Source organism: Prosopis cineraria, unplaced genomic scaffold, assembly GCF_029017545.1.
Source record: "Prosopis cineraria cultivar Desert tree isolate PC_DT_omini unplaced genomic scaffold, ASM2901754v1 PC9, whole genome shotgun sequence".
NCBI classification, from domain to species: Eukaryota; Viridiplantae; Streptophyta; class Magnoliopsida; order Fabales; family Fabaceae; genus Prosopis; species Prosopis cineraria.
The window spans coordinates 31,258,074-31,281,953 of record NW_026555340.1 but is presented as its reverse complement, the minus strand read 5'-3'; the positions used below and the strand labels follow the sequence as shown (position 1 = coordinate 31,281,953).

Here is a 23,880-nt window from a genome sequence, read left to right as displayed (position 1 = left end):
CATAGTTCATGTAAGAAAATGCGAAAGAATACCACGGAAGAGTGTTTTTTTTTTCCTTTTTCTTTTTATTATTGTTGGGGATGGGGGCTATTCAAAAATCAAAATGATGTTTTATGATTAAACCAAATCGAATCCATCGTAAATCAACCTAAATTCATCAACTAGCCCTCCCTTGTATTGGGGATCGGTTTGCATTATTTTGAATTCAACCAGGTTGTATAAAATAAAGAACTTGTTACAATTGATTTACTGTTAAATATTTTTTCGGCTAGCGGGTAAAAAAACCAGTCAATAGGACCACAAGAAAAGTTCACTAACACATGAAGTTCAAGTCACCCAGACTGAATACATAACAACACTACTATGTCATATCATATCGATAGCAAGTCCCATTTTCAGAGACTTTGTTGATAGCAAAATGTGGTTAGTTTCCCCGAAAAGTTAAATCTCTTTGGGTTGGTTTGCCTGGATTTATACTGTAAAACAAATCGATTCGATTCGTCTCTCTTTCTACTAAATCTCAATCAACTGCATGACCTCTCAGGGTTTTCTAAGTCCATCAGCACCAACAAAATAAGCTCAAAACAGATAAATCATTGAAAATAGTGAAAATGCAGCTTTGAGGCACACCTTGAGCATTTTTTAATCACCGCGACGAATCGGGTGAACTTATTATTAGGTGGTTGTGCCAAATGAGATTTGTCCAGAACTTCAGAATCAAACTGTAGCATGATAAGGCATTTGTTTAGACGTTCAACTTTTTGGCGTATGTAGCGCCGGTCATTTCAGAAAACAATTTGAAATCTGCCGGGTTCGTTACCAACATAGTGTCTCTGTTGTTGATTATGGGGGAATAATCCAAACACAGTCATCCCATTCATCTCTTCAATCGTCAATTGACGGAGAAAGCATCATCCCATGCTTCTGTTACATAGCAATCCTGAAGAATCAAAACCAAGCCGGCCAAAACAGCCTTTCACATCTCCGAGCAATCCAGAACCTCTCTGTCTCATGCTTCTGTGTCGCCATGGGTTGCGTAAACGCCAAGCTTTCTCCCTCTCGAGACGAGAGGCGGAAAGAGGACAATGGCCATGGCAATCAAAGCAGGGCAGCCAGATCCACGAGCCGTAGCTGCAATAATCTGAGGCCACCTCCCGATAACAAGTTGCAACATACGATTTCAACTTCAAGGACAGCAGAGAATGGTGGTGTCAGAGAAGAAGCCGGCGGAGAAAGAGTGGTTGCTAGAGCAGAGAAGAATGAGGGTGGTAATGTTTCAAGAAAGAGATTTGTGGACAATAAGATTGGAAAAGATGTGTCCGTGGGGGCGTGGCCTAAGTGGTTGGTTGATAATGTACCTGCACAAGTTTTGGCCTCCCTGGTTCCCAAGAGCGCTGATTGTTATGAGATGCTTGCCAAGGTAATTCCTTACACTTGTTGCAAAACTTGCTGCTTCACACATACATTTCTTTTATCCATCTTATTGTTTCATGCTTCATTCCCAAGTACTAACTATATCAGTTGACATTATCATCCTCGTCCAAGTTTGCATGCTTGCATTGGAAATGCAACGTAAATTAACAGATTTTATTCAATTTTTCCTCACCCTTTTTCCGTTAACCAAGATGGTATTTCTGTGTTTTGTGGAATCCCTTTTTTCCGGTTATGATCAAAGATAATGCTTTACGCTCTTATGATTACAAGAAAAAACCTGCAGCAACATCACGAACATGCTTGGTGCATTTGGGTTCCAGGTGGGACGAGGAACATACAGCAACGTGTACAAAGCCAGAGATAAGGCAACGGGAAAGACTGTTGCCATGAAGAAGGTCCGCTTTGACACATCGGATTCGGAAAGCATAAAGTTCATGGCAAGAGAAATCATGATTCTGCAGAAGCTGGACCATCCCAATGTCATCAAGCTTGAAGGCATAGCCACCTCAAGGATGCAGTACAGTCTCTACCTAGTCTTTGATTACATGCAGTCCGACCTTACCCGTGTCATCACCCGCCCTGGGGAGAAACTCACCGAACCGCAGGTTGGAAGATTATGTTTTAAGAATTCTCAAGCAACTTGTCTGACAAACATGTGATTGAGTGGATGGTCGTGTTTGCTGCAGATTAAGTGCTATATGCAGCAATTGCTTTCTGGACTCCAGCATTGCCATGAGAGGGGAGTGATGCACCGAGACATAAAGGCTTCAAACTTGCTGATAGATAAGAAAGGGGTGCTGAAAGTTGCAGATTTTGGGCTGGCAAATTCTTTTGATCTTAAACCAAAAGGGCCTTTTACCAATCGAGTGGTCACCCTCTGGTACAGAGCTCCTGAATTACTTTTGGGTTCAACTGACTATGGATTCGCCATCGATCTCTGGAGTGCTGGATGCCTCTTGGCCGAGATGTTTTTTGGAAAGCCAATCATGCCTGGCAGGACTGAGGTGCTTCAAATTTTCTTAACTGAAAAAACTATATTTTTGGAATATTTATACCTAATGATTTAGGGCTGGAATGGAATGGGTGTTAGGTCGAACAACTGCACATGATCTTCAAACTATGTGGTTCTCCAACGGAGGATTACTGGAAGAAATTGAAGCTGATGACAAGTTACCGGCCACCACATTACAAGCCTAATTATGAAGAAGCCTTCAGGGATTTTCCTCCCTCTTCTGTTGGCCTCTTAACTACGCTTCTCGATCTTGATCCTAACTATCGCGGCACTGCTGCCTCTGCTCTCCAAGCTGAAGTGAGCTCTTTCCTTCTTCTTCCTTATCTTTTAAAAAATGAATTCCTTCATTCATTGCTGAAATCTTCGCATTGTTTCCTTAAGTATATAAGCAACATTTGCATCACATTTATATGCTAAATTGGTTTTTGTGCTTTCAGTTCTTCAAGACCAGTCCTTTACCATGCCCTCTTTCAGCACTACCAGTAATATACAAAGAGAAGGATGAGCGGTCACATACTAGAAGGCGCAAAAAGTAAGTTATTTTCTCATTACGTCAAATATCCTTTTTCTTTCACTACGTGAAAATGGTGTTGAGTGCTAGGCTCCTTCTAGTCTGTGACTTGGTTGCTTTCCGTGATATTCGTAGGCATAGGTCTTCCAAGAAAGGACAAATGCCCCAGACAAGTAACGTGAGTCAGTCAGAAAAGAATAAAATTGCTGCTGCACAGCTCGCGAGGAATTCAGAATCGTCAAAAGAGGTGTCCCCTTCCGCCAACTGCTGTTTATGTGATGTGATAATCACAAATAAAACAAATATAGCTTTGGTTTGTCTAATCTTAAAAGGCCTTGTGACAGTATATCTAAGAATCTCTTTGAAGAGCGTCATTTTACCATCTGAAATCATGTAGCCCTTGTAACAGAAGAAGAACGAGGAAGGAAGCATGTGTGGGTTAGAAACGGGGAATAGTGTGAGCAGCACATCGTCGAGCTCAAAACAATGTACAACAGAAGGGAGCTTGAATACGTCACTGACTCTCTCTCCAGTATTTGTGTCGAGAGGTGAGAAAAGATCTCCCAGGACTGAAGCGCATCCCAATGCTCTCAAGAACATCAAGAACCACAGCAGCTACTTGCAGGCCATGATGAGTGGCAAGGAAGACAGCGACCCAGCTCAATTTCGCCATTCCTTTTCTGCCGTGGATTATCGGTTTGATCCGGACAAGTTGCCTAATCTCATTAAATTAAACAAGAGGTTGGGTAACCGAAATTGAGGAATAGATCGCTTGAAGTGCCCTCCAGATGAAATGTAAAAGAAAGAGTCCCAATTTTATAAGATCCACAAGTGTGAGGCTCTGCCATTCCTTTACTACTACTCTAATTCTCGCAATAATTTGCCTAAATTGTACCCAAGCGTTTATGTTTTTTAGCCTTTTCTCTTGGTATTTATTTGAGTCACTCTTCCCTCTTGGAAGCTGTGTCATTTTCCACAATAAAAGAGTTAGAGCATTTATGTATGGTACTATGGTGGTTAGAAAATGTTGTCTACCATATACATCTATTTAAGTCGTGCTTACCTTGACTTCGGTCAGAAATTCTTCCTTTTGAATGATTTTAAGTGCCCACAAATATGGAAAATTTCTGGGCAGATATAAAGATTTCAAATTCAACGTTGAGCTCGGTTAGAAATTCTTCCTTTTCTATGGTTTTAAGCACAGAAGAACTCGCATTGCCTACAAAACATGGAAAGTTACAATAATGGAAGGATTAGCGTGGCCAACTACTAAAAGCTAATCACTTGAGGATTAGCTAAAAGACTACTATTATTAAACTAGAAGATAGATATTACAAAAAAAAAAAAAAAAGACCTACCAATGACCTTGTAGCTTGATGGTAAATAAATTTCTTTGTCAATGGGAGGTCGCGAATTTAATCCTGCCGATAATGTCAAACATTTAGTGCCTGCTTCTTTAATTTAAAAAAGAAACAAATACGATCCCATTCATGTTACACAAGTCTTTTGGACAAAAAGAAAAGGAAGTATATTCGGGGCCAGGCTGAACTTGAAGGAAGAAATTTCAAATTCAGGCCTGGGCTATCATGCATATTTTTTGTGGCAATATATATATATATATATATGTATATTTGTAAGGCTCAACCTGAATTTACCTATATGGCACATTAAGCTTTATTTCGTTCTCTCTACAAGCGCGGTTAATGCGATAGTTCCAAGTTGCTTCAAGTTGAGGAGAGTTTTACGAGTTTGTGTTCACGGGAAGGGACTCAAGAAGAGGTTGCTTTTTCATACACCTATGTACAGTAATAGTGATGATAAGTTCAAAAGATCAGCAGTCAACAGTACAATCAAGCATACGTGCAGAATAAAGGAGCAACACGGTTGAGTTCACACACCTTAATAGTCAACCATAAGCTTCCTTTTGATCCACTTGAAAGTTGAAACTGTTGCGGAGGGTGGATTTGAACTTAGATTCCCTGGCATACGTATTGTAGGATGCTACCCTTCTTCTCCTTTGGAGCTCCGGATTCCCAGTGGTGGCCAAAACATCTTTTTCACTTGGACCCTTAAAGCGGTAGGATCTGGATCGGTCCTTGTATTCATCTTGCATGTCAACGAAGGAGGTCGAATGGTAGGCCGAAAATGACTTGCTTTTATCCATGCTCGAATGAAAATGCTTCAAAGTTCAAGCCAGATTTAAAAGAAGCCAGTGTTCTCTGTAGTGCGTTCTGTACCTGCAGGAAGGTGGCCACTTGCTTTCAGCGTCTGATTGGAGGTATAATGGCCTTTAGGACCAACTCTAATAAGTAGAAATGCTTGTGCTATACACACGTCATGCAGACGCCAAAATTTTGTCTCTCATCAATGGAGCTTTTTCATTCCAAAAAATTATGACTTGATAATGATGATGATGATGAAATGCTGACTAGAACTGTGCAGGCGCACTGTTGACATTAGGAATATGCTGTTGGGAGCAAAAGACGAAGGGATACTCACAGGAAGCAAACTGGCGAAGGCGGTGAGGCCTACAAGGCCCTGTTGAAAGCAGACCCCAAGTCACTAATCACTAACGATCACTGAATGCCAAGGGCCAGTCAGTCATTCCCTACTTCTTGTGATCAGAAATCAATCGACGCAGCAGTTCTGCTTGTCGTGTCCACGAAGTTTTGTCCCTAATTATCGGGAAGGATAACGTGTAATAATGCATCCAAGGCCTCGTGAATAAAAAGATGGTGGAAATACAATCTAAATGTATCTCATTCAGATTCCCAACTCTCTGCCACTAGAAAACAACATCTTCCTTCTTGGTTCTATCTTAGCTAAGCTTCAATCCCGAGCAATAGCAAAGATTCCATGCTCCAAGTCCAGGTAGAATATATTTGGGTCTGCCGCTGCTTCAGTTATGAAAGGCGGGGAGGAATGAGAAGGAAGCCGACATTTTGAAGACAAATATATTTTCTTCGATTATGCAGAATTCCTTCAATTTTACGCGTAAATGAGCATGCTAATTTACAGAATATGGATGAATAGAAGTAACCAAAAGAAAGAAACATTGAATTATACGCGTGACAAAGAGTACAAGTGCGGCCAAATTGAAAACCAAGCAATTATGAGAAAATTAACTAACCAGATGTTTTGGCCCCAAAAAAATATATATATATATATCCCGATGAAGTTTGGCTCGGAAGTTGAGGCCTTTCAGAATCAGCTGAAACACCTGCGCGTTCCACGATTGCAGCATCGGAATCTGGAAACGGAAGAAGGCTGGTAGCAAAGCTCAGGCTGAAGATTTCCTGGTGTTTAATGGTAGTCGACGATATCCTTTGTTTTTAGTTTGGCCAATAAAAAATATTCCAAGAATAAAGTCGGATTCTAAATAGAGGTCATACTCTAAACACGAGCACTTGTAACAAAACTCGAACTCAACAAACCCAACTCCCATTCCCAAAATATTATTCTGGGGTCACTTATGGGCAGTGGGGGAAAACAAAGTGATGATGCATAGCTAATCGTCATTAATTAATATAAAATAAAAATAAGCGGATGAGGAATAGCAACGGGGTGGGGAGGGATTCGAAGAGTTGAAGAGGGCAACAAAGGCACGTGAGGATGTGCCCTCCACCACCAATCCGCAAAAAGGGTAGGTTCCAAAATGGTGGAGCAAAAGAGGAACGCGTTGTCCCGTTCACCAAATGAATCCGAGACCAGGCGTGCTTAGTATGCTAATGCTCTCCAGTCCCACGTGTAGCCCTCTCCAGTGGGAAGCACGTGACGCAGCGGAAAGCCCCCAGTCTGTGAATCGAGGTTTGTCCACCCAAGGAAAGTGATTGTTGATGAGGCTTTAATTGCAGAGGCTAGTCATGTTTAATTAGATGAGCAGGAAATGAAGGGGAACATGATTATTACTGCACGGCTATGCGGTTGAAGTGATGGATAATCCAAAGACTGGGCATGATTGAGGCCACAGTTAATGCCGACTGAATCAAAAGCAAAAAAAATCAATCAAGGCTGATCAGGGCAAGTGCCCTTCTGCTCCCACCACGTTCAGCTTTCCCATATTCAACTTTCCCCGCCTGCTTCCATGAGCACCGCACTACCACCCCCCCCCCCCCAATTTAATAGGTTCGTCCCCATCTTTTCTTTAAAATATTAACAATTTCTCCCAATCTAGCTACCCCCTCTTAATTTTACTCTATTTATTTCCTTATTTTTGCACAAATACAATTCAATTCGTGGAGATTAATGTTAATGCTATTGTGATTTCTTCCTACCTAGTAGTCTCTGCATGGTAAACACTTGTTTTATTAGTTAAACTTTGGGTTTGAAAGCCTAGAAAAACAACTTCATGCGTCTTCATACTTGAGCTGTTTTTTTTTTTTTCATTCTTTTTGTTGAGATTTGGTGCAAATAGAGCCATTTGAAAATTTTCTCCGAAAATATTTTTCTCGTATTTTAATTTTAGAATTGGAGTGCATATTTTTCCATAGAAAATTTGGAATTTTTCAACCAGCAAAATACCATGTTTGTCCAATCTATATTTATGCTTCCTCCAGCCAAAGCAAGTTCTCTCATGTATATTATTTGTTATCTTATTTTGAAGTGCTAGTGTGTTGGTATTCATTGTTTTAATCGTTCAGGTGAAACCGTGAAATTTTCAGTCTCCATTCCATTGCCTGCTTATATAGCATCTTACATGGAGTTTTTAAAATTCAAACACTTGTGTCATTTCTTTCCTGCCAGATAGGCTACCCTGTAACACTTTGTCTTATTATGCCATTTTAGCGAGACATTGAGCCCAGGAAAACAAATGTCTTTCATAAATGAAGGAAAGGCTTATTTCAACAAAGAATCAGACTAACTCTAGTTGCTCCTTTTTTGTATATAATATATTCTGAAATAAGTATGATTAAGTATGAATTATATATTTATTAAAAAATTATACATTCTTCGTGTTATTATTAAAAAGATTAACTACTTAGTATTTTTAAATAAAGAATGTATAAAAAAAAATGAATATGAACTTGTTCAAATAAATGGTCTATCATGATTCCTTAGCTATTTGCCCGGATAAACTATCACTGTTCTTCATTTGTTCTGCTAGAGTATGCTGGTTTGGTGTGTGTTTAATGTTACTAACTGTTGGCTTCAAGATTATTTTTTTCATGGATTTTGACGATCACATGTATTAATTTTCAAGTTATTAATTAATAAACAGTTATTTCCAAATTGAGATTTATGCAATGCATTTCTGGATTTAAGGATTGCTTATTTCCGCATATGTCTGATGTGTAATTTCTGTATGTAGAAATAAATCGTGATCAGCTGGCTAGCATTTATTATTGGAAATAATTGTATCTTTTGCTAAGGATAACCGAGATTAATGCAACCGCTTTTTAGTTGAAGCTATTATTGTTGGATGATGACTGAGAGTATATGATGATCAAGGGAGGATTGAAGAATCAAATTTCGAAGGAAGACGCTGATATACAGCATAAGAAATCAGAAATCCATGCTAGAATTTGAAGCAGTAATTATTCGCGTGCTATGCATATATCTCTGCTTGTAATAGGTTTGAATTCCCTTGCGTGTTAATAAAAGTCTCCGCCAAAGACTACCGAGCGCCTTGAATCAACTAGCAAGAGTTTGTTCCAATTCCACCAGTGGTTTCGAATTCCAGTCTTGATAATGTAATATGTTAAGACTATGTGGTAGAGGATAGTGATCGAAGGGGATCCGGACTAGTCCCTCAACGCTCTAAATTAAAGCAAGTTTTACTGTTCTCTATTTTATTTTAGGGGTTCTAGCAGAGGGAAATTAAAAAAGAATGAGGGGGCTCTAGGCGCCAAAGAGATAGCAATGAAGGAAGGTGATCCATCTGTGCAGTTAAGTTGGATGGTGATTTTGCCAGCAAGCAAAGCCTTGTCCCTTTCATGCAGGACATGGCAGGAGACATTGATTTGAACCTCAATTTCAGCAATTTATTGATCTTGTCATGCTCCTCTCTCGACATCCTATTCTCTAGGTCTCATTTCTCTCCCTATAAAACCATCCCTCCTTCCCCTTCATCTTCTGCATCTGCTTTAGGTTTTCGCATATACACATACAAACACCAACATTCGTCAACATTCCAGCTTGATCAAGATGGTTATGCTACCTACCCGCCGCCTTCTTCTTGTTGCTTTTCTCTTCTTTTGCATCGTCTCTTCAGCAGCTTCAGGTATGCTTCATTTCCTCTGATCACCCTCTTGTCAAATATAATCTATATCATTCATCATTTCATTCATCTGACGCCTATCTTGGGACTAATTCTCTGCAGCCAGAAGTTTGAGGGAGACGAGACATGTTGATGAGAAGGCACAGCAGGGACCGATTAGTGCGTTTAATCAGAAGGTGCAGAGCCAAAGCGGAGAACAATTAAATGGTGATGATGACTTGGTCACCATGGACTACACTCCTGCCAAAAAGAACCCTCCAATCCATAATTAATTAGATCCTCGTTATCTTTATTGTTTTCTCAGAGGAAGCCCTCCTAGCTCGACATTCCAGCTGCTTCTCTGCATTTTCTATGTACATATAGTTTATGCAATGTTTTCAACTCTTCAACCTCTAGGAGATCCCACTGTCAAATGTCCAGATACCAGTCTCGCTAGTTTAATAATTACTACTATATTTATTTAGGCTCTAGAATTTTGGTGTAAAGAGTTTTCAAGTCGGGAGTCAGGGGGGAGCGTGTGGATAAAGTTTTTGAAATTTTGAGCAGAACTACACACATACATATATACTAATAATTTGCCTGCTTGTAGACAAAATAAAAGACTTGCTGAATATGCATATTTATATACACCCTTCACCTTCTCTACCAATATCTTGTTTCTTCATCATGTTCATTTTACACGAGAACTAAGTGTGTATCTCATCAAGATTTATAGCCAGGCTAGCTAGCTCTAGCTTTGGCTAGTTATGCTTCCAGGTATTATGTTTTAGAATATACAACAGAGGTGCAATCATACACTTTCTGTAAGCAACGTGAAAAGATAGCCACGTTGGTAATTCCAGCATCGGTGAGAATTTAAAGTCAAATTAAACGAGCTTTAATTTCTAATTCACAAGCTATCCAAGATGAAAATGCATGGTGGTAAATGAAACAGTATGTATGCATCAACCAATTAGAACGCAGATAATAATGCATGGAGACAAACAAATATGTCAACAAATTTAATTATAATATGGAGAAATGCCAAGCCTTTTGGATTATTGAACTTTTTTCCTCTGGTGGGCAACTATACGTACTGATCACTTCACAGGGTACCGTTATTTTATGTTGTTACCCTCTCGAAAAGTGCCCCGCACGAAAAGTTATCAATCATTGCAATGCTTTTACTGACGTAATAGCTTTATTGATTTTTTTTATTCACTTCTTAAAAGCTTGGACTAATAACAGTTGATTTATGATTGCTTAGGATGATAGAAGAAAATTGAAGAAATCAGCGAAAACTGGTATTCAACTAATTGTGTTTTGACTTTTAAGCTTTAAGAAATGAGCTCATGACGTGACGTGTATGCCCCTCCAAAGTCCAAACATAGAAGTCCTACAGATCTAAGAGAGAAGGATGTTTGGTTGGATGCATGGTGCTTTTCGAACCAAGATTTTTTTTTTTCTTTTTTGAGAAAAAAGGGATGGGGTTTTTCAATCTCAAACAATTGCTTCTAAACCTTTCAACTTTCTGGCTTTCTTTATAGACATTACAAGAATTGAAACTATTTATTTCCTTTGTGCATGCAAGTTATTCGAATGTCTTGCAATACCTAACTAATAACAATACATTGGCTTTGCTTTTCAGCTGCCTGCGGTCAGTTAAATTTAATTTGGCTAAAAGTTGGTGTTTTCGATTATATTAAAATTATATAAAAGAGTTTCAGATAATATGCAGTTGACGTGCGTGTGCATGTATTAATGGCCTTTGAAAGTTTTCCGTGATCTTAAATTGCTTACCTGAGTGACCTAAACCAGAGTTCTGGTTATTCAAGAAGTTACTAGATACTGTATTCGGTCTGGCTAAATTTTTCATAGTATTTGAAAATCATTCCAATTATGTATGAAAAATAGAATGAAAAATCTAAAATCAAATTTAACATTGTGAGACAAATTGATTTAGACTTAAATTCTGTACGTAGCACCGGAGAAATTACAATTCCTAATGAACTTGACTATAAAAAATACTCCCTGAATTAAGTATAATAATCTCTGAATTAAACAATATAAAAATTGATTGTAAGGTGCTTATAAATAGAAAATCAAGGCACCGAAGAAAAAAATAAAAGCAAATATAGACACACGAAATAAAACATGTACGTGCAAAAGGACGAGGGTCCTCTTTTGCCCCAATATTTTGTGAAGATTAGATAAAGAGCTAGAATGGAAGTGAAATTATTACATGATACATTTTAATTTGAAAGGTTGATTTCTACAGAAATTATGGCTTTTTGTGAAGATAGAGGAAACATAGGAGAGATTCTTGCACAATATGATCTATCCAATGTAAACATAATATATTAATATAAATTGAATTGAATGAAATCTTATACGTTATTATTTTTAATAATTTTATTTTTAAAATTTCCTTTCTTATCTTTCCTCTCTCTGTCACTATCAATGATAGAATATATTTATATTTATGACTATCTAATATAACATGGTTTTATTTAATAGACCATAAATAATATAGTGTATTAAGTTCATGTAAGAATTTATCAAAAGGGATTATGACTTAATTATTGCTATTATTCTCCAGTTTCCATGACTCCATCTCTGTATATATGGAGAAAAATTGCGCCAATTATTCGAGAAATATGTGTGTGTAGACGGATGATGGATATAATTCTGAAGATAAACAAAGAAGTGACAAATGCCATGAAGCAAGGATCTATCATAAGAGAGACCCATCTGATCTTCATTTTTATCATTTTCAATCGGTAATTCTTATACATCAATATACCAATATACTATATACGTTTAATGTTAAAATGAAGAGGTGTTAATACAGGCACATACAAGAGGTTCAGTTCTGTGTTCCTGGTAATGATTAGGACAGATCAAATGGGATGCTTGCCTCGTTGATTTCACTCCCCATCTTAGCCTTTATTAGCTCCGTATTAAATCATGCTTGCGGTAGGCACAATATACAAGAGACAGGGCAGGCCTACCAGGTAGATGAAGAAGCAGATCGTCCCATGTGAAGCGAACGTAACTTTGCCTCCTGTCTCACTCTTTCACCAAAAAAAATGAAAAACATTGTCTGTTGTCTTATCTGAAAATGATCGTCGTCTCACCGTTGTCGGCTTTTCTCCCTCCATTATTCATTACTGCCTGGCATTTTCCATGGTCAAATAATTAAATCTTTCCACCCACGCCATCTAACTTGAGCGCAACAAAGCAAAACAATCACTGTGTTATGTGTATGTATTACATCACACTGTGCATCTCGCACTAATTTCACTTGGCATCTTCTCCAACTTTTAATAGGTCATTGAATCATTGCTAGCTAAATCTGAAATAATATCTAGGAATTCCATCGCTCTTCACGAATTTAAAAGCTCATGGATTTTTTCGGCCCAGCCAAAGGTTCGATTAATTTTTAATTTGATGAAGAAAAGAACTGCAATAAAACAAGTCCTACCTAGTTCCATGCACATCTGATAGACAAGTGTGCGTGCGTGCGTGTGTTGAGTCGTAATTATAATTAAATATGTTAGAGAAAAAACTTGTGGATATTGAAGAGCGACCAAAAAGAAAGTGCAGGTGGCAACGTTCAGTTGAAATGTTCTGGGGATGTGAGGGCCAGGTAAAATGCTTGAGATTGGCTGCAAAGACAGGTGCAGAGCCAGATATACATGGCCCTCTTGCATGCTCCAACGTGTTATCTTGCCTGAATATATTCCCTCACAAATTTAATATTCCCTCACACATATTCAATTTCCTTCCATTCATCGAGTTCTGTTTAGATTGGTTCCATCCATTCATGTTGTTATTGTCTTGCTTGCCGATGGCTTAGAGTAGCAGTGACCTTTTCAATAAATAACTCAATAATGCGAGGACTTCTCAGTTTTCACACAAATGGAGAAAAAGAGATGAGTTCGACAAACGGAAACATACGTGCTTGATTCCAGTAGTGACGGTCTGGCGGATCCAGGATTATTTTCTTGGGGGGCCAAATTTTCTTCTTCTTCCACTTAAGGGGGGGCAGGATATACCTACGCAATTTTTCTAACCAATTTATAAAATATAATGGTAAATTTTTACGAAGAGATGAGAATTTGTGGTGGGCCAGCACCCCTGCTGGCCCCCCCTAAATCCGTCCCTGCGTTAATTCGGCTTCATCATCTGCATGACGCTGTAGCAACAGTGTCAATATCAACTCAGTAATTTAATGAAAGCTGGTTCATATCACAGTATTATAATCATATCGTTCATATATGTATAATTAACAGTTCAGTTGCTGCATATGAAGAGTTCATCATTCAAACACCTTCCCTCAATAAACATAAATGCATGTATAGGTGATTGATTTTTCTGGGCTCTTATCATGTGCGGCAGCAGGAGGGTAAATAATACAAAAGAGGAGAAAGATCGGATAAAATTAATTATAGAGTCCCTTGCTCTCTTATATGTGTATCCTCAGATTGATAGAACTGTAATTTAATTTCTTGGGTATTAAACCATTTGGCCTAAAATATCAGGCAAGCGCCGCTTAAATTATGACGCGTTTGTGTGTAACAAAAATAAAGACTAACATTGACAATGCTCTCTATATCAATACGTTAATTCAAACACTTGAGGAAGAGTTACGTCCTGCTTCAAAGGGGGAGTTTTTGTATGGAATTGCGGGAATGAGTGATTTCTTTTGTTTTAGTTTTTGAAGGTTCGAACTTAGAATTAGGTTAGTGAACATTATCGAGTGGAGGCTAAGGTTGAGGTGAATGGAGATGATTGGATATCTGGAATATTCACTTCATACCTTTCCCCAAGAAAAGCAAACAAAGGCATCTATTTCTTGTCAGCATAGAAGCAGACAGCGATGTTGACCCTCGTAGATCCTATGGCTCATAACATATTCACAAATTCCACGTAGCTGCCCAATAATCTTTATCGTGGCAACTGGCAACTCGCTAGGTAGCTAGCTAGGGTATAGGAACTCACATCTTCATCTCTATAGAAGGGACTGAAACTGGCATGAATATTGTGGCATCAGCAAATGAAGGCACCCTGTATAGTTATGTGGCTATCGAGCAGAACAAGCGACTTGTAGTTGTAGTTTTCTTCTTCCTTCTCTGCTTCATGATCTCCTCTCAAGCCACAGGTATATAGTTGCGTATATTAATATTATTTTCTTTTAAGTTCTTCATCATTTGATTTCCTTTTTATATTTAAAAACCAATTAATATATTTCTTATCCGTGCGGCGTGAACACTGAAAGAAATAACCAATGCCAATTGAGGTCGTAAGGAAGCAAGTGATGGAATATTTAAGCCAAAAGAAAATGAGGGGAATGCAGAAGGTAAAGTATTCTCGATGGATTACACTCCAGCTAGGAGGAAGCCCCCGATTCACAACTAACATTAAACATAGTGTTCTCAATCAAATTTCTGCATAATTTTTGTACCATATATATGGCTTGATTTTCGTGCTTGCTATATATTGTATAAAAAATGTAATTACGCAGAATATACGGTAACAAAGTCTCTTTGCCTTTTCATCTGAAAAAGCTGTCCATATGATCGATATATTATATTTTTCTTTCAAAAAAAAAGTTGATAAATAATGGTCAAAAAAATTATGTTGTCTTTTTTAATAATAAGTGTAAAACAAAAGGGATCGAGCAGCACTAGCTTTTTAAAATAAAAATCAGAAAAATTTAACAAAAGTATAGGTGGTGGTTATTTGATCCGGTAAACTTATCAACGAATTCTAATAATAAATTGTGATGTGTATTATCTGGATTGATCTCAGCGCCAAGCAGAGAAATGGCTGAGTGCTATGAGTTATGACCATCGAAAGCTAGGCATGGACAAGTGCTCCGACTAATGGAGCTGAAGGAAGAGGGGAATAGAGAGGAACGTTGAGACTTACACTTAACATTCCTTTAATCTCTAACATCCTGCAAAGCTTTTTGGCAGAGTACGGAAAAACTAGATGCTGCAGAGGCCATTCGTCGAATGCACAGAAGTAGATGAGCTTGGCCGGATATATGAACGACACGCTGCCATTGACATGCTGTGACTATGCTCTAAAGCGCAGGCTTGGTAAACCTCGGTATCCAAATTGTTCTCTTGTGGCAACGACGTGGTTAGCTCAAGGAGCGAGGTACGCATCGCATGTCGTTCTGCATAAATATTTGTTCTAGAGTCAGAATATAACCTGTGAGAATATGATATAAATTCCTTTATGCAGTTGCAAGAGAGAGGATTTAGTTTCTTCTACGCTGGTTTAATTCCCTCCAGACTTGCAATTGCTTGTGGCCAATGGTTGCCAACTATGTTTCACAATTTGCCTGTATTTCTCATTACTTTCAAGAAAATATATGAAAATAATGTTTCAATGATTACCTTGAAATTTGCCAGTGCTACAAGGCGATATATATGATTTCCATTGTTAAGCTCTTTATCTGTTATCGTGAGAGTGTATCATTGTTTGGATATACATTATTGCTCCCTTGCAAATAGATCCTGTGGAAACATGTTGGTGCAATGGTGCTTGATTCTGTCACCACATGGTCCAGTTCAGTCGTGCCTTCTCAATTCTACCTTGGAGGTTAAGAACCTATTTAACATTCCACACTCGAATAGAAAGAGTTAAGTAGCAGTTGCTCTGCTATGGCGCAGCATGAGATATTGAAAGGCACGATGAAGTTCACAACACATCAGAGCAAGGGAGGCTATTTAACAAATATATATATATATATATATATCACAATTTGATTCCTTTCGACCTGTATTATTCTGTTAAATCTCCTTTTTGTATATTCATTCTTATGGCATGGTACGTAGTTTGCAAACCAGATGCCGCTTTTGTAAGTACTCGAGTAGAATTGTTTCACGCAGCAAACATAGACAGATGGTACGCATTTGTCTGTACCCAAAAACACATTTATCCCTGCACATACATTTGTTGAATTCTCACGCCCGCAGAGAATAAACAATCCCTTTATATTGGTCTGTTCCAAAGTCAAAACCCACAGACCATGCAAATATCCTAGTTTAGGTGGTTTAAGGTTCTCCAATGACACACAGATGTATTATGTTCTCTAGGCAAGTGTACCCTTGAACTTGAACAGTGATTCCCAGGATCGCAGCATCAACTTCAAAAATGTCGTTTATGTAAAACCAATGCCAACCTCAAATAAGAGGATGGAATAAATAACATGAGAAAGAAAAAGAAAATGCGAACAACGAATAGTAATAATGAGATCATCAAGGAAAAAAGGAGGTGTGACTGGCAGAAGAGAACGATGAAGCTACGACGTGCGCAGAATCAGTCATGGGAGTCTGTGCAGGATAAGGCGAAGGAAGTGTAGCAACAGGGGAAGCAAAGGCGTGAAAGGAGGAGGAGGAGGACGCAGCCGGTGGCAAGGGTGATGGTTGAAGATGAGAGACCATGTGAGAAGCCTGCAGGTTGTGAAGATCTGGGGGAGGGGGACGAAGGGTGACATTTTCAGGGAAATTGAGCTTAGCCTTGTTGCCTCTGAAACGCAGGGCAGCTTCGTCGTATGCTCTGGCTGCTGCTTCTGCTGTGTCGAATGTTCCTAACCACACCCTCGCTGCTTTGAATGGATCTCTGATTTCTGCAGCCCACTTCCCCCATGGCCTCTGCCTCACTCCTCTGTATTTTCTTCTCTCCTGCTCCCTTCCATTCTCTGTCCTGTATTCATACACTGCATTTCTCATTCCCCTCATCTCGCTCCTCCCGGTCCTGCCTTCTCCATCTGTGTTCCCAAAAACCCAACATCAATCATCCTTCATAAATGACTTCCTTTTCTTTTTTATTCATTTCTGGGCAAAAGTGATAGTAATTTCCCCTGTTTTCATGTTATATTATCCATCTGTCTTTGACTCGTTTTGTCCTGCTTAGCCTAGCCCATATCACAACATACTCTTAAACAAAAGGTTTTTTTTAATGTCCAAAGCATGCGGGGACCCATCAAGATATATAATCTCAACTTTATTACATTAGAAGAAATAGGAGTATGATAGATAATAAAGAATTCAGTTTTATTGCTTACTTGTGGGAACAGCAGGGGATGAGGATGAACCACCCCACGAGAATGTACCATCTTCCATGCTCGTCGTTACAGCAGAACTAGCACCGTAAAATGAAGACGACGAAGATGTGGTCACAGAAGCTTCGACTGTATCTGGGTACGTTAAGTACTGATGAAAAACCGTATAATCAGAAGGCACCTCTCCGGACACCACGTGGGTCAGGGCTGAAACCATAGCAGACATCTCCCTCTCCCTATCGATATCTGGAAATACCATCGGCACAGACGTGACGAAATTGCTTGTGTGTTCATCTTCGTCCTTGGCCTTGTCTCTAAGATTCTCCACCTTTGACATACAGATGTATCTATCAACAAACTCAGCCTCTGTTTTTTGGCAAGCAAATTCTTCAAACGCCAATGTACTCCTCAATTTTTTGCGTGTATAAAAGTACAGATATATCGGTTTGAGGGGAAAGTACGAATCTCTTTTCTCTATCTTGCTTGCGCGCACTTTTTATACCACACACCTTCCCTTTCCAGATGAACAGATGATAACAACACAAGGTTAGGAAGCAAAGCATGAGCCTTTTAATACTAACGAATGAATGGATCAACACCGACAGTGCGGGTGCGTCAATGTGAATGCTGACAGAAGGCGGCGTCTGTGTGCAGAGAACCAACTTGACATTGCAATTGGTAAGCAAGTCGGCTGGTACCGAAAATGTGAGGGCAGGAGAAACCAGACGAGCCGACGTGAACTTCATCTTTTAAAAAATGTCGCTTTCATATTACATGCGCTGCACCGGCGCAGTCAGATTGATTAAATACAATTGATGCTATTATTATTCGATAATAATATTGCTACTTGTAGTCGGACTAAATATCAAACATCACTCAAATAGATTACAGAATTAGTTGGCTGAATAATTAAAACAATCCCAATATATATAAACAAAAAGGGCCGACCTTGAAACTCAATAAAAACTACAATAAATAAATATGCTGAAATTGCATCAACTGTAAATATTAGATGCATGAAGACAATATCTTAAGTAATGTTAAAATTTATGTCCAAGTATCTTGATAAAATGGGCTAGTTATCAAAATAGAGAGCATGAAATAAAGATCGTGCCTTGAGTTTCGCGAAATTCCTAATTCTTTAGCAAAACATGTTACGTTTTAAGAAAAAGGCTACCGTTACTCTGACAGTGTAAATAGAAAAAGAAAAGTCAACACTTAATCAAAGACTAACAATTTTATATTCGTTAGCCCTTTCTAGTTTTTAATTTTAGGTCTGTACACTTTTTACATTTCAATAATATTCGAATACTTGTTTTACTAAAGTTTTATATTTTTTTACATCTAAGTAAACTGTAATAAGAAAGCTCAGGATCCTTTTATTATCAATTAAAATTAGCATCTCTGATATACCTGACATTTATTATTCACACACGAACACTTGAAAAAGATGAGAAATATAACTCAGGTTTTTCTGGTTATTTTATTTCACCTTGAGGAAGTAGGGGAATGATCCACTTGATGCCGTTGCCAACTTTCATTAATTAATTATTAATGTATCATCCAAAACCGGTGGTGCTGGTACCATCATTCTGTCCAGTTCGAAGAAGAATACGAAAGCATGTCAAGCTGTTTTTCTTTTAAAGTCAGATGAAATGATCCGTGATGTCAAATTTCAAACAGCAATATTATTTGTAGTAATATCAGCCCAGTTACTGAGATAAACGTGTAAGATCGTGTGATTAAGTCTTGCTATTTTTCGTCGACAAGAGAGTACAACTTGGCACGTAGATAATTAGTAAGGACGTTGAAGTCAAAGTGGCCCGCACTCTGAGGACAAGTGATACGGCATGGATGGCGTAGGCTATAGTGATGCGAGGATATGGTTTGACGTGGCCTTATGGGGTTTCAGTTTTCACTGTTTTTGGACAGATCTATCTTCAATCCTATGGGAACGTTAATATCAGTCAAAGATGGGTCTCCTTAATGGATAAAGTGCCGGTTTGGTTAAGCAAAATAATCGATTTTTTCAGTTAACCAAAAAATCGATTAACCAAAAAAATACCCAAACGTGAAAAAATCGATTAACCAAAAAAATACCCAAACGCATGATTTTCATTTAATCAATTTTTTTTATTAAAATTGATTTTCCTCAAAAGCTGGCAATTCGAACGATCAAAAAGTGATAGAGAAAATTATAAAGAAAGATTCAAGAAAAAATTATAAAAAGAGCCCAAAATTTAATAAAAAAATCAATAATATATTTTACTTCTTAAATAAAATATAACAACTTTAATAATATTAGATATAAATTTATTAATAATTTAATTTTAAAATGCAATATCCTTTATAGTAATTTACACAATTAAAATTGATTCTGAATAAATTATTCAAACATATTTAATTTTGTTACAATTAATTTTAGAAAATAGATATCCAAATAAATTATGTTATAATATAATCAATTATTATTAAAATCTATCACTTAATCAATTATTTTCATAATCTATTATACCCAATTAAATTTAAAAGAGCACAAAGCTTATGATTGAGTTCTTCTTTTTCTTTTTCTTCTTGACCCGAAATGCTCCTGGGTTCATATTCAGAATAGTGTTAAACACCTGACATGAGAGCTAAATACTCAAAACATAGCATAATTTTCGAAATATGAGTGTTAAATATATACTAGAATTGTCACTTGTGAATTTTCAAATTTGAGTGTTGAAAATTTGCACCAAATTAAACGAGTACCGAGCAAACGTTCTTGGGATGAACTTTGGATAAATATATAAAAATCTGGACGGACTCCCTCCAATTAAAAAGAAATTTACACTAAATTATTGATATTGGTTTAAAAAAATAAATTTTTAATTTATCTTTATTAAACGCATCATTTTTTAAAAAAATTCTCACTCTCACATGTAATATCTTTTTTTTAATCAATATGTTACATCTTACTCACATGGAAAATTACAAAAAAAAAAAGATGAAATAAAAAAATAATTAATGATTTATTTTTTAAATGACTAATAATTCTTTGTAAAAGATGGTATGTTTAAAAAACTGGAGAGAATAATAATAATTAGTGATGTCTAAATATGATTTAGGGAAAATATCATTCAAAAACCGTTTAGGGTGTTTAATATTAATCAAGAAGAATAAAATGATTCAAAAATATTACCATAGAACCGAGTGGCTAATTTGAAAATGATCTTAAATTAAAAAAAGGCTATAATACTATTGCCCTTTTTCAATTGGCAAATAGCTATTCATTAGTTGACAAATACTCATTTTTATTTAACAATAAATTATTTTTTAATTGATAAGTTTAAAAATGTAAAATAGATTCGTTGTGAGAGGGGATGAGTATGGTTCATATTTCAATAAGCAATCATTTGTTAATTAACAAGTATCCATTTACATTTAACAAAAAATCATTCATTAATTAACAAATTCAATAATATTAAAAAAGTTGCTAGTGGGGAAGATCAGTGTAAATTAAGCTTCAACAGGTAGTTACTCATTAATTAATAAGTATTCAATCGCATTTAACAAGAAATCATTTACTAATTGGCAAGTTCAATAATCTAAAATAACTTGATTGTGAGAAGGGACAACTATTTCAACAAGTAATCACTTATTAATTAATAAGTATTCATCACATTTAACATAAGATCATTTACTAATTAATAAGTTAAAAAAGGAAGAAAAAATAGGAGTATTATATTATTTTTTTATCAAAAAATTATTTTCAAATCAATGGTCTAATATTGCAATAATATTTTAATTATTGTTTGAGATTGAATTTTGTTGAGTAGTCCTTCGTACGATTGACATGATGTCATGATTAAAAGACCCCCATTCATCTTCGGAGCCTAGCCATGTAAATGCTGGGCCATCTCTGTCTAGCCCATTATATCACAACTCATACATACCAAAAAACATGAGGAAAGTGGGAAAGGATGTCTCGAAGGCTGCCATGGTATGAAAAGGGCGCAAAAGATTTATGAAGGATCTCTCCGACTACTCTTTCTCTCTTGCTATTAACATAGAGGATCTCCTAGTGATATAAAAAGGGATTAAAAGATTCACGAAGGATCTCTTCGCGATACAATCGGTTATGTCAATCTCTCTCCTTTATGTCATTTCCTTCCATAGTGCTTGGAAATGTAATGTTGTGATGATGATGGAATGAATAATATACAGAGAGCTTTTATCATCCTTGTCAATTAGATTTAGTTACCTGGTTCATATCACACAATTCACACCTTACGTGAAAATCTTGGTTAATGAAAGCAAGACATTTAGTGTTTTTATTTAATATCTCAACATTACCAATCGTGTCCACGCACAATTTAGCACCTTCAGTATAGACAAGAGAACTGACACCCCACCCACTTCCGAGCATTTCTTAAGACTACTAGCTCTTTTTTGACCTCCTGCCTTGCTTCTTAACAGAAATAGGGACTTCACAATAAAAACTTCAATCCTCATCATGTCCACTTGACCTTGCATGGTCATAATAAGAACACATCAAAACTTATGACATTGAAATGCAAATCCTCATACCCAGCTAGATAATGCAAATTTACAAAATCCCATACAAGTATTTAGTACCCAAACAATGAAAACTCACAGGCACTATTCAAATAACTAGAGATTATAGGTTTGTATTTACAAGTCTTTATAGTCAAAGCATGCTAATTTACAATAAAATTTATAGTAACAGTAAGAGTACTTAACAGGTGAGGATGCAGATTTTCCATATCAACCAACTAATCAATGCCCCTATAATTAATTGCAATGATGTCATCGTTACAAGTAAATTCATTCTGATTCACGAAAGAGGAAAATAAGATCGTAAGATGAAAGTGAATTTCTCAGTGATTCATGAAAATAGTTTCAAACAGTTTAAATATCAATACCTAAACACTGGATAGTCAAATGCCCACATCTAACAACATGAAAATGCTCTCAATATTAGTATGGCTAACATTCAGGGTGCCCAAAAATTCGATACGCCCGGCCTAGCCGACCATAAAATATCCAGCCTGATTGAAGAAAAACATGCTCGAAGATTATTTAGGCATGGTGGGGCTAGGTTGAACCTTGTTAGACAATTGTGCTTGGCCTCACTTGAGGTAAATAAAATAAAAAAAGGTGAAGGTATAAATTTGGTCACAAATCATTTTTCGAGGAGTATCTGGTAACTTAAACTATCAGATGATGCAAAATAAATTACGAACTTTTAAAAAAGGAGCATCTAGTAGCCTGCTGTTAACTTTAGCTAATGGACATTATGTAGGATCCACAATGACATGTGGCATGACATGGGCGCGACATGTCAGCATGGTAAAGGTACAAATTAAGTCATGAATTATTTTTTGAGAAGTGCTGAGTAGCCTCTACTATAAAAAAAATAAATCACCCAACACCTTCCCCTCAATTTTGACCAAACACCGTTTATTTTCATACTTATAAGGCCCACAAAGCATTAATCTCTTTATCTTCTTACCTTCATTCTCAATCTCAACTTGAAAAGAAGAGGTTCAAAGAGTTTTTATTTGAAGATATTCACGAAGACGATGCTAACAAAGTAGAAGAAATAATTCATGACTAAATTAAACTAGAATCAAGCTTTTCTCATGCATAGTAAAATCAAGCTTCTACTTCATTGGCATCGTCCTTATGAATGTCTTCAAATAAAAATTCATTGAACCTCTTCTTTTAAAGCTTATATTGAGAACGAAGGCAAGAAGATTGGAGAGATTAATGCTTTATGGGTCTCATAAGTATGAAAATAAATGGTGTTTGGTCAAAATTGAGGAGAAGGCATTGGATGCTCTATTTTTTTTTAGTAAAGGCTACCCAACGCTCTTAAGAAAATAATTTGTGGGTAAATTTACACCTTTATCATGCTGACGTGTCGCACCCGTGTCGTGCCATGTGTCATTGTAGGCCCTACATAACATTCGTTAGCTTAAATTAACGACGGGCTACTGGATGTTCCATTTTTAAAAGTTCATAATTTATTTTATACTATCAGATAATTTAGGCTATCAGATGCTCCTCGAAAAAAAGTTTGTGGCCAAATTTGCTATTTTACCAATAAAAATATAGAAGATAAAATATGAGCTATCATTTTAGGGGTTGCGTAGCTTAATTTTTTTTACTCATTTATCATTTTGCCTTACCCATTTGTTCACCCCTCTCCTCATTCGGTGCCCTAATTTCTCTCCACCTCAATCGAAATGCTTTAATAATCTTCTCACTAAACGTCGTCTGCCTTCACCAAATCTTAGATGACAAGGGCTCAATGACGTCATCGGCTAGTCAACGTTTTTGTCTTCATCTCCACTCCAATTCATCACTATCTTTGGTTTATGGGTGTCACCATCTTTGTTTCTTCATCAGTTCCTAGGTATTGCAAATTGCAGTGTCACCTTGCCTTGCTCGCTCATGTTTCTTGGCTTCTCCCTTATACTTATATTCTTCTTCCCTTAACTGTTCTTTTGCTTGTGCTGTGCGTCCTGATTGAGAGAAGAGAAGTATGTGTAATGTGCTGTTCTGCTTCTTTGTCGGTAGAAATATTTAATGATTTAAAGATTTGAGACTTAAGACCAGGTAATGATGGCCGAGGTGCTTAC

The 23,880-nt window shown here is 37.1% G+C and overlaps 2 protein-coding genes and 1 long non-coding RNA gene across 4 annotated transcripts; 1 reads left to right on the top strand and 2 right to left on the bottom strand.

The window, feature by feature from the left end:
* Positions 1–323: 323 nt before the first annotated feature.
* LOC129319889 (uncharacterized) lies at positions 324–5,046 on the bottom strand. 2 transcript variants are annotated; one of them, XR_008595545.1, is made up of 5 exons: positions 4,856–5,046; positions 4,613–4,753; positions 4,316–4,378; positions 4,021–4,176; positions 324–3,918 (listed from the first exon to the last, which is right to left on the bottom strand). It is a non-coding gene; the product is annotated as an uncharacterized LOC129319889 (long non-coding RNA). The 2 variants fall into 2 exon arrangements; XR_008595544.1 differs by having other exon boundaries at positions 324–4,176.
* Positions 5,047–6,540: 1,494 nt separating this feature from the next.
* Positions 6,541–15,957, top strand: LOC129319767 (uncharacterized). The gene is made up of 4 exons (XM_054964837.1): positions 6,541–9,177; positions 9,277–9,443; positions 14,464–15,321; positions 15,409–15,957. Exons 1-3 carry the CDS (start codon positions 9,102–9,104, stop codon positions 14,572–14,574), a joined length of 354 nt encoding a protein of 117 aa, XP_054820812.1. The 5' UTR covers positions 6,541–9,101; the 3' UTR covers positions 14,575–15,321; positions 15,409–15,957.
* A 179-nt stretch (positions 15,958–16,136) lies between these two features.
* Positions 16,137–17,894, bottom strand: LOC129319888 (ethylene-responsive transcription factor ERF110-like). The gene is made up of 2 exons (XM_054964984.1): positions 17,237–17,894; positions 16,137–16,939 (listed from the first exon to the last, which is right to left on the bottom strand). Exons 1-2 carry the CDS (start codon positions 17,568–17,570, stop codon positions 16,428–16,430), a joined length of 846 nt encoding a protein of 281 aa, XP_054820959.1. The 5' UTR covers positions 17,571–17,894; the 3' UTR covers positions 16,137–16,427.
* Between the last annotated feature and the right edge of the window lie 5,986 nt (positions 17,895–23,880).

Coding starts and splice junctions, on each gene's coding strand:
- LOC129319888 (XM_054964984.1), bottom strand. CDS start 17,570: ATGTCAAAGGTGGAGAATCTTAGAGACAAGGCCAAGGACGAAGATGAA. Junction 16,940..17,236: donor ATCCCCTGCTGTTCCCACAA/GTAAGCAATAAA, acceptor TTGGGAACACAG/ATGGAGAAGGCAGGACCGGG.
- LOC129319767 (XM_054964837.1), top strand. CDS start 9,102: ATGGTTATGCTACCTACCCGCCGCCTTCTTCTTGTTGCTTTTCTCTTC. Junction 9,178..9,276: donor CGTCTCTTCAGCAGCTTCAG/GTATGCTTCATT, acceptor AATTCTCTGCAG/CCAGAAGTTTGAGGGAGACG. Junction 9,444..14,463: donor AGAACCCTCCAATCCATAAT/TAATTAGATCCT, acceptor TGAGGTCGTAAG/GAAGCAAGTGATGGAATATT.